The sequence below is a fragment of the Trichechus manatus genome, unplaced genomic scaffold, assembly GCF_000243295.1.
Source record: "Trichechus manatus latirostris isolate Lorelei unplaced genomic scaffold, TriManLat1.0 scaffold00155, whole genome shotgun sequence".
Classification (NCBI taxonomy): domain Eukaryota; kingdom Metazoa; phylum Chordata; class Mammalia; order Sirenia; family Trichechidae; genus Trichechus; species Trichechus manatus.
In genome coordinates this window covers 1,216,926-1,227,861 of record NW_004444091.1, presented here as the reverse complement: position 1 = coordinate 1,227,861, position 10,936 = coordinate 1,216,926, and the positions used below count along the sequence as shown (strand labels likewise).

At 37.9% G+C, this 10,936-nt stretch overlaps 1 protein-coding gene across 6 annotated transcripts in view; it reads left to right on the top strand.

Annotated features, from left to right (window-relative positions):
- Positions 1–6,627, top strand: part of WAPL (WAPL cohesin release factor) — a 94,857-nt gene extending 88,230 nt beyond the window's left edge. For 4 of the 6 annotated variants that reach the window (XM_023740414.1, XM_023740415.1, XM_023740412.1 and 1 more), the window contains exons 18-19: positions 3,879–3,974; positions 4,268–6,627. In XM_023740414.1, coding sequence (XP_023596182.1) covers positions 3,879–3,974; positions 4,268–4,333 — 162 coding nt within the window. In that variant the 3' untranslated portion in view covers positions 4,334–6,627. The remainder of the gene's footprint in view (positions 1–3,878; positions 3,975–4,267) is intronic. The other 2 variants (XR_002825590.1, XM_023740417.1) reach the window with 2 other exon arrangements.
- Positions 6,628–10,936: the final 4,309 nt, after the last annotated feature.

The window sequence follows — 10,936 nt, the reverse complement described above, 5'->3', positions numbered from 1 at the left end:
TGATGGGCATCTAGGTTGTTTCCATCTTTTTGCTATTGTGAACAGTGCTGCAATGAATATGGGTGTGCATACATCTATTTGTGTGATGGCTCTTATTTCTCTAGGATATATTTCTAGGAGTGGGATTGCATTTTGTAGTGCTTTTTTCTGTGGTGCTGACATTTTCTTTGTTCCTCTTATTCTCCCGTGTTGAGTTCCTTTTGTTTGTGGATTATTTTTTTCATTTCTTTTGTTTTTGTAGGTTTTGTTTTTACTGAGACTGTTTTTCTTCTTTATTTTGATGAGTAGGTTTGTTAACTTTCTTTGTGGTGACCTTGAGATTTTCCATTATCTTCCTAGGTTTGAACCAGTCTATTATTACTTGGTGTCACCTTGCCTTCTTCTCCATTAGAATGTTCTATACCTACACCATTTATTCCCTCTTTTATTGTTCTGATGCTGTTGTTATTTACAGATTAACCTCTCTGGTTCCCTGCTGTAATTATCTTGGTTTTGGGTAGTCCTTAAGAGTTCATTTCCTAGGTTGGTATCTGGCTAGTACAATCCTGTGTCCTGTATTCAGCCTGTGATCTGATGTTCTTTGTTCTCAGATCAAAGGATTCCCTTTAATAAGTCTTGTAAGTTTGGTTTGGTTTTTACATAGTCCCTTAATTTCTGTTTACCTGGAAATGACCTAATTTCTCCATCATATTTGAACAAGTTTTGAAGGATATATTATTCTTGGCTGGCAGTTTTTTTCTTTCAGGTTTTATATATGTCATCCCATTGCCTTCTTGCCTGCATGGTTTCTGCCAAATAATCCGAGCTTAGTCTTATTGTTTCTCCTCTGTATGTGACTTTTTGTTTTTCTCAGGCTGCTCTCAGGATTCTTTGTTTTTGGTTTTAGCAAGTGTGCTTATGATATGCCTTGGTGATTTTTGTTTTGGGGTCTGTCCTATATGGGGTTCATTGAGCTTGATATTGGGGAAGTTTTCTGTCAGCAGTTCTTCAGTGATCCTGTGTTGTCTGTTTTCTCCCCATTTTGGAACTCTGATCACTCGCAGTTTTTCGCTTTCGATTGTATCCCACATAATTCTCATGGTTTCTTCATTTTTCTTTGTTCTTTTTTCTGATTTTTCCTCAAACAGAGTTGTATCCAAGTGTTTGTCTTCAATTTCGCTGATCCCTATCTTTCATCGTTTCAGACCTGCTCCTCGGCCCTTCTATGACGCTGTCCATTTCTGAAATCTTGTTGTTTATCTTTTGGATTTCTAATTGTTGTTTTTGTATGATTTTTAGTTGTGAATTTATTTTAGCATTTTGTTCCTGTATTATTTTCTTGAATTCTTCCATTTTTTTGTCTGTATTTTCCATGAATTTGCCTGCCTTTTCATGAATTTGTGTATTTTTCCTCATTTTTGTTTGCTTTTTGCTTCAACTCTTAGATAATTCTGAATATTAGAGATAGGAATTCCCTGTCAAGTAGGTCTAGTGCCTTTTCTTCTACTGGAAGGTCATCTGGTATTTCATTTTGGATGCCTACTGGAACCATCCTGTCCTTTTTGTGTAAATGTTTTGATATTGTCTGCTATCTTCAGGGCATTCAGTGGTTATTTTCCTCATTTATTGATTGTAGATGTGTTTGTTTCGACCTGCTTTTTTGTTTTATTTGGTTATGTCTGAGCAGGCGGGCTGTGCGTTCTTTGTTGTTTGCTCGTCTGTGGGCACGATACCTTTCACCTCCTTCTCTAATGGGCAGGGTCAGTCAGGTATGGTACAGCAGTCTAAGTCTAGCTGAAGGGGAGTTGCTGGGATCGGTTGTTGTGGCATGTACCAGGGCTGACAGTGCAGACCGGGAATCAGTGCAGGGCAGGTTTCAATATGCCATGCCTTTGCTGCTTGGGAGTGTGATGTTCAGCGCACGGTGCAAGTAGGCAGGAAGGAGGGGTAGATTGTGATGTATGGAATTAAAATAAGTATGGGAAAGATGAGAGAGAGCAGAGAGGAGCAGGAGCCAAAAAACATACACACAAACAAAAAAGAGTGCTAAGGGAGCTTGCTGTTGGAGTGGAGAGATGAGAGACTGAGGAATTGGGGAAAAAAAAATGAAAAAAAAAAGAAAAAGGGTAAAAGGAAAAAAATGAATAAATTGAGAAACTGGAAATGAAGAAAGACAAAAAGGGAATAAGAGAGAGAAGAAAACAAAACAAAGAAACAAAAAAACGAAAATACCCAGAAAAACAAGAAAAAAGAAACGCCCCCACGGATGTCCCAGTGCATCTGCGCCAGTGTAAGGGTGTAGCTGCCAAGCCGCGCGGTACTGCCTGGCTAGAAGGGGCTCCCAAGCTAAGAAAAGAAAAAGAAAACAAATCAAAACCTAACAAATCAGAGCAAACAAACAAAAAAGCCCTGGGGGTCCCACCAGTGTGGCATCACCGGGCAGGAAGCAGTTTCACAGTTGAGCGGTGTTTCGCAGCCTTTCAGGAAGAAGCAAAGATGGCGCACAGAGCCAGGTATTGGAGAAAAAGGAGGGGGAGGTGGTGAGAGGTAGGGAAGAAATCTATAAAGAAGCAGAAAAAAGCAACACCAGCAGCCAACAAAAGGCACTCAGGGAGCCGGCCAGTGTGGGCAGATGGAATACAAGCGACCCCTGGCTGAAGCTGGTGCTTCCCAGCCAAGAGACTGTGGCTACAGGAAGCAGAGGAGGCTTAGTGTGGGTGAAGAAGGGTGGGGGCTGGGAAAGCCTGTACCGCTGGTTACCTGTTGTTCTGTCTCCTGCTGGAAGCTCCGTGAAGCTGCTTTCTCATATCCCCTGTTCGCTGATCTCTGATAGGAGTCTAAGATGGTGGATCCGTGCTGCGGTAGCTGATAGGGGACCTCTGCGTGTATCTCTTCCTCACTCTGTTCCCTTATTCCATTCGGTGCTTGGCTGAGCTCTTTATCTCTTCATTTGATGCTTAGGGTTTCAGGATTGACGTGTGACTCTGACTTAATTTTTCTGATCTTTGCTGCAGAGGGATGGCATGGTGCTTCTGACTGTAGCACCATGTTGCCTGAAAGTCCCGACCTATTTTCTTTCATGCTTTTTATTATAGGTGAGCCTTTTGAGACAAGCTGTTTTTATTCTTTCTGAACACTGAAAACGTTTTTTAACATAATAAAATTGAACAGTTTTCCAAGAAGATGGCATCGTTTCCTTACCATGAATCAGTTTGTAGTTTGGCTGCTTCTTGCTAACAATGAAGGGAAACACCTTAATCTCTTCTGGCACTGTACAAGAAGGCTCATCAGTGTTTTTGAATCTCCATATCATAGATTAGATTAGATCACTGCCTTTGGAAAGTTGTTAATTCCTGTCCTACGTAATTAGTTAAATTCACGAGAGGAGCGTGAGAAATTTTCTTTGAGCCTTTCCTTTTTATTTCATATAGAAGCAGCTATTAGAGAAGTACATTATCAAGTACAATGTTCTTAGCCTGCTGCCCTCTCCCCTCCTCTCCTAATACCTTCTCCCTAACAGAGCAGTTTGTTATTTCAGACATCTCTGTATGCATTTACAAAAACAAATATGCATACAAATGTTTCTGTATAGCCTTAGTAGGCTTTAACTTCTCTTTTCTGAGGGTGGGTGGGATAGGGAAAGGATCCACCCACCTACCCATAAGCACACACCCTCTCTCTCGTCTCTGCCTCTCTCTTTCTCTCTGTCTCACTCACTCACACACACACACGCACACACACACACGCAGAGTGATAAGTGGAAAGGAAAACTGAGCGCTAACCAAGGAGTTACAAGGACCTTGTGGGTTTGCAATGGGACGTGTTCAAAAACTAAGACAGTGCCAGGTGCCAGCTCGTGTTTTCCGTGGCCTGACCAGTGCTTCTGTCTCCATGCTTAGATCAATGTGACCACTGTGCGGGAATATCTGCCAGAAGGGGACTTTTCCATAATGACAGAGATGCTCAAAAAATTCCTCAGCTTCATGAATCTTACTGTAAGTAGCTTTTATTGCAGCTGACATGGTTTTAAACTTGTTACGTGTGATACATTAATGACAATAGAAATAAAAATACTGTGGCCATAGTGAGTGAAAGCAAAAAGGGATTCTCTTTTAATTTTAATAATTCTTCTTCTTCAGGATAATTACTACTTATCATGGCAAAATATGTTCATACTGTATTACCAAAATCACAGTTTAACCTACATGCTTTAATTTGTGGTGTTCAGTTTAGTAAATCAAGAAAAAGTTGATTTGTTAAATATTAACTGTCATTCCCCCTTTTTCAGTGTGCTGTTGGAACCACAGGCCAGAAATCTATCTCTAGAGTGATTGAATACTTGGAACATTGCTAGCTGCTTTACCTTTGCTTCAGGTACTCGGTAATGCTGGAGCTATCCTTAGACAAAGAAAAGTCATGAAAGAAGTTCTTCCTTGAAGATATACCAAGAACATTCGTCAGTATCATTCGTGTTTGGATTTTTAAAGCCACCAAATTCTACGTCATGCATTCTGCATTTGCTAAATGACAGTTACTACATCAATCTGCAGCTATCAAAAATGAGGGAAAAGGTTCAGGCTGTTAACAATTCCATGCAGTATTTAAATACACTTACTTTGGCAGAGTTTATATCCTCCCCTGGTTTTCTTGCTCTGTTCGGGGCAAGTTTTAAGGGGAAAATTTGTGCTGCTGTTAGTGCAACTGCTGTGTATGTTGAGCCACTGTTGTCATGCCAGCCAGGTGCAAGGCAGCTTAGCTACTGAGGTATCGAATGTTCTGAGGACATTCTCGACAACAGCTTAGTTCCTTTTTCAGGCTTATTTGCTTTTGCTTTTTTGTTGAATGATTCCAATCGTAAATAAAGCTTTTAATAATTTTGTGAATTTTTTTGGTTGTTGTTCCCTGAACTATTATCTATATTTAAAACTAGATGGAATCCAAAGACACAAGGGATTAATAGTATATTTTTTTATTCTTGATTAGGTTTGGGTTGTTGAACTATTTTTCACTTTTGAGACCATGACCACATTCAGTTTCATACCATAATGTGTCATAGCTATAGACACAAGAAAACAAGTAAGTTTAAGGGAATATAATTAATATAAGATGATGTGCCCTGTTAAAGGATGAAGCAAAATAAACAAATCCAGGGTAGTTTACACTTAATGATAGGTGAGGCCCTTGAAACATTATCAGGTTTGGAGGGAAGACTCTTCTAGATATATTTTCTAATGTTCAGTACAATAAATGTAAGGAAGCTAAAACACCAATGTGGAATTCATGTTGCCAGATAACATGTATATTCTTCTAAAGAGCGACAGGATCAGTTGCATAGTGCAAAGCCTTAAATTGCTGGTTTAGAGCAGATCCTTTTTTTGTTCCAATTCTTAGTTCATAGAACAGTGTGTTGTTTGGAAAACAGTTATGGAACATACAAACACTTGATATGATTAATTTCACAACATTGCAAATTTTTCTTGTACTAATTATTGTTCAGACCACTGGCTGTACACTGTTTTCTTTTTTATTGTTTTGGCCTTAAGTACAAGCTTTCCGGAGATCTAGTTCATTAATACTTTCAAATACTTTCTAGGTAGTTATATCATGTTTCTTCATTGGATTTGTAAAACTTGAAGCCATAAAAATATTAGTTTGGTGTGTATTGGGGAAAATAGCTAAAAGTCTAATACCCACGTAGACTTTGTTATTTCCTTGTATAAAGTGACAAATCGGGGCTCTTGTATCAGTGCCAGCTGTAATGTTTTTTAATGCAGTGGCTGCCTTCTATTGTCTTCCTATTTTTGATAATGCAGATTGTTGAGAAATCTATAAGGAAGTAACTGATTCCAGGCAAATTGTTTTCTTCTTCCTCCTATCCACCCCAGCCCCCACCCATCACCTTTTAAGAACATAGTGTGCCGGTGTAACTTGGGAAAGATTCTGAGATTGTATTTGCCCTGAATATAAAAGCTACTTTAGCGAACTATTTTAAAAGCATATTGGTAAATGATATCCGTAAGATTAAGTTATCTAAATATATTTTGTTTAATAAAAAAATACATTGATATTTATTAATCATTGGATTTTAGAAAAGGAACAGATTTTTGGTAACATTGACTTGTGGCAGATGGTAAGGAATATTATAAAACATTTGGATGAGAACAATCAGGGCGAACTATTTTTTTTTCTGTTACACTGGTAATCATTGAGAATTGATTTACCTCAGTGTTTAACAGTTTTTGTTTTGTTTTTTAATAACTAATTGTCAAGCACTGATAGAGATGCAGGTTTTGGTGTGGGGGGTGGGGGAGAAATCACCTCACAAACTGCAGTGCATTTGTGTGTTTTTAACCCTCAGAGAACTCTGCATTTTAGGGTACTTGAGGCTGACTTGCAGATTAACTAAAGTTTTAAAGTAACCTTTTTTTCCATTGTAAATATTTCTGTAAATATTACCAATTGGAAATTAGAACAGTAGAGTACTTTTCTGAATCCAATCCTATTTTTATTTTATACAGTATTTCTCAGCTGTGATCTTTGGAGCAAAAGCCAACGGCAGGAAAAAATAGTTTGTACCAGTTTCATGAAGTATGTCTTTGGGTTTTTGTAAATAATTTTAACTCAAATAAAATTGCTACTTTCAATACACATGTTGTCTTTAACATAAGTCTATTGAACTGTTTTGGAGGAAGAACTCTCACAAATTAGAGTGACTCTGGCAAACAATGCATCGCTTACGTGAACGTCACCTTTTAAACACACCCATAAAATTTTAACCAGTATTAGTTAAATCTTTTATTATGTACTTCTTCATGTTTTTAATAATACTTATCTGAATACAGTGGCAACTGTCAGCAACTCAGGCTTATGAAGAGCGCCGGTTTGCCAGTTGTGTAATTATGCCCTTGGCATGTTTACTAAGTTGCATTAGGTCTTTGCCCCCGTGTATATGACTCTAGACTTAATTGCTTTTGAGTTTTTACAGCTGCTTTTAGTTTTTCAGTTTCTTTCGTAGTAACATGCATTTTCCATAAAGTTTCTTCACCCTCTCCTTATTGCTTCTGAACTAGAATAAGGCCACTTACTCTCCCCACTTACACACATGGACACACAGAGTTTAAAAGAATGGGATATGGGTGCAGGCTATGTAGACAGAATGATCTAAATCACATGCGTAAATCTTGAACCTGAGATCTAATATCAGCAAGTCCCTGAGGTAGCTCTTTTATCCTGTTTTCTCAACTGGGAAATAGGGATTTTATTAGTACCTACCGAAGGGTTATGAAGGTTAAAGAAGACAGTGCTTGTGACCTATTGGTGGTGGTTCAAACTGGCGAGGTCTTGGTAAATGGTAGCTTTTACCAAACAATTCTGTTTTCAGGCTGTAGAATACTGTGACTCCTGAGGTCATCTGGAATGATGCTGCTTAATGCTGAGGTCATCGGGGGTTTGGGTTACTTAAAAAGCATGTCTCTCTAAAAGTGACGTTTCAAAATTGGTCTTGTCAATGCCTTGGTAGCAACTAATAAACAGGGAAATGGAACAGACTTCACTGGCTCATTAAAATGTTTCAGACATGGCCTTCAGGTTTTATAGTAAACGACTGAGAGAGGTTTGGACAATTTACTGTCAGTTAATAGTCTGACATTGGATGCATAGATTAACAACTACATGTAGAAATTCTTTACACTGAGCAAAGAATTGGAATAAACAGCACTGAGTGTTTTCTTCAAACCTCTATTTTGTGTGCAGTTTTAATACTCCAGATGCCATGGACAGACTTAAGGAGTTGAAAACAAAACCACATCTTTATACTACCTAGTTTTGAATTATCTAAAAGGACTTATCATCCAAAATTGTACCACAGGGGGCATGGATAAATGGAACTGTACTGCTGTAAAGTTTGTAGTATCAATAATTAAATATAAGTGAACTAAACACTCCCAATTAAAAGGTAAACATTGTCCAACAATAACAAACACATTAAATGCAAAATACCCAAATAGTTTGAAAGTAAAAGGGTGGGAAAAGTTACACTCTGCAAACGCTAGTAATAGAGTTGGAGTGGCTTATATTAATATATAATATACACTTTTAAGAGAAGGAATATTACCAGATCTAAACAGTCATCATGATTAGGGAGTCTAATCAGGAAGAAATAACTATAAATGTGCACCTAATAATAGAGCTTCAAACTACATGTAGCAAGAACGGGCGGCGGGAGGGAACTAAAGGGAGAAGTAGACAAAGTCATAATCAGAGGCTGATATTTAACACCCCCTCAGAAAAGAAAATCAGTAAGGATGAAGATCTGAATGACAGTACCAACTACCTTGGCCTTAAAAGACATTTATAGAATATTATACTCAACATCTTTCAATGACGTGAAACTTTCACCAAGATAGATCATACAATGAGCCATATAACAAGTCTCAATAAATTTCAGATTGTATACCTTCGCCACAAGGAATTAAATCAGAGATCACTAACTACACTATCTAGAATACCCCACTATTTGAAAATTTTAAAACTTCTAAATCACAGGCCGAAAAAAAAATTACAAGGGAAATGAGAAAATATTTTGAACTGAACGATAGTAAAATTTATCAAAATTTCTAGGATGTAGTTAGAGGAAAATGCATAGCTTAAAATACTTAGAAAGGAGTTGCCATTGCCATCGAGTCAATTCCGACTCCTAGCGACCCTATAGGACAGAGTAGAACTGTCCTTAGGGTTTCCAAGAAGCAGCTGGTAGATTTGAACAGCTGTCCTTTAGCAGCTAAGCCCTTCACTCTGCCGCCAGGGCTCCTATTAGAATGGAAGAAGGGCTTAAAAATGAATTGTAATTCCTACCTCATGAAGCCAGAAAAAGATGAGCCATTGAATCCAAAGTAAGTTGAAGGAAGAAAATAAAAATAGGGGCAGAAATTGAGGAAATAGTAAACTTTGCCAAAGCCAAAAGTTGGTTCTTTGAAAAAAGATAAAATTGATAAACATTTAGCAAGACTACGCAATAAAAAACAAATTATCAATGTCAGGAACGAAAGATGGAATATCATTACAGATCCTACGGACATAATAATAAAAACACCATGAACAACTTAAATTTTACAACTTGGGTGAATTGAACAAATATCTGGAAAATAAAGCAAAACTTGAAGAGGAAATCCGATTAACCCTGTAAATATAAGAAGCAACAGGATATTTAAAAATTTTTTCCACACACAATAAAAGTCCTTTTCTAGATTTCACTGGAATGTGTTAAGAAAGAATTAGTATCATTTTTACATAAACTTAGCGGAGAAGAGAATACTTCCCAAGTCATTGAGGGTTATCTAACCTCAGTACAGAAGGCAGATAAAGATACCACAAGAAAACAGACCATTTCAGAAATAGAGATACAAAATCTTTAACAAAATATCAGAAAATCAAATCCATTAATACATAGAAAGCGTAATACATTATGACCAAGTGGGGTTTATCTGATGAGAACAGGATTAGTTTAACGTGAAAAATCAATGTGATGAACGACATTAAAAAAGGACCAAAGCCATGTGATCATCTCTTTAGATACAGGAATAAAAAACTGCTATTCATGATTAAACAAAGACACACCTAACCTCAGCAAACTAGAAATAGGAACAACCTTAGATGAAGAGCATGTATGGAAAAACATAATTTGTAATAAATCACTGAATACTTGCCTCCTAAGATTAAGAACAAGAGAGATGGCCACTCTCAACACTTCTTTTTTTTTTTTTTATTATATTTTAAATAGAATTGACAAGCTAGTTTCTAAAATTTACACGGAAATGGAAAGGACCTAAAATAGTCTTAATAATCTTGAAGAACAAAGCTAAAGGATGTATACTATTGAACTTCAAGTTTTACTATAAAGCTACAGTAATCAAGACCATGTGATGGTATTGCCATAAGAATAAGTAGATCAGTGCAACAAAGACGGAGCCTAGAAATAGACCCATACATACATGCTCAGCTGATTTTTGGTATAGTTACAAACCAATTTGATGTATAAAGTATTTTAAACAAATGGTTCTGAAAATGAGTATCAATATGGAAAAAAAAGATTTCTGACCCCTACCTCATGCCATACACAAAAATTAATTGTAGATGGACCATAGATCTATTTGTAAGAGGAAAACCATAAAGCTTTTAGAAAGTCGGGAGAATAGTATCTTCATGACCTGGGACAGAAAATCAATAAACAGAAAAAATGGTTTAATTAGATTTTATCAAAATAAAAAACATGTTCATCAAAAGACACTATTAAGAAAATGAAAAGGCAAGCCACAGACTGGGAAAAAGTCACAGACCGTATGTTTGAAGAGGACTTGTATCCAGAATATATAAAGAACTGGGGCAGGGCCAAGATGGCGGAGTAGTCATATGCTTCCGGTGGTCCCTCTTACACAACGAAGCCCGAGAAAACAAGTGAATCGATTATATATGACAATCTAGAAGCCCTGAACATCAAAGGCAAAGTTGAGGAATTGGACTTAGTGGCAGGGGGAGGGAGAGACAGTTCGGAAGCAGTGAGGAGTTCCCAGACCTGACCCGGTGAGAGCCTGAGCCCTTCAGGCCTGATCAGCTCATGGTATGCGGTGAGGCAGGCAAGGAGCGGTGCTTGGCAGGTGTTTTCCACACCGAGAGAGACCCAGCAGCAGAGAATCTACCTGGGCATCCAGAATCAATAAGAAGCAGCCCTCGATTGGCAAAAGTACTTGCATCTGGCCTACCACGTGGATCAAAAACACTCCTCTTTGGTAAAAACCTCTCTCCCATTTACCTCCTGGCTCTCTGCTCTGCACTGGGACAGCTTCAGGGATTGCCAAGTCCCCTGGGCTGGAAGTAGGACCCATCATGCGCCCTGAGCCATTCTCCTGGCCTTGGAGAGAGAACAAATTAACAAACGGGAAAAAATAATCTGCCAGCTCCC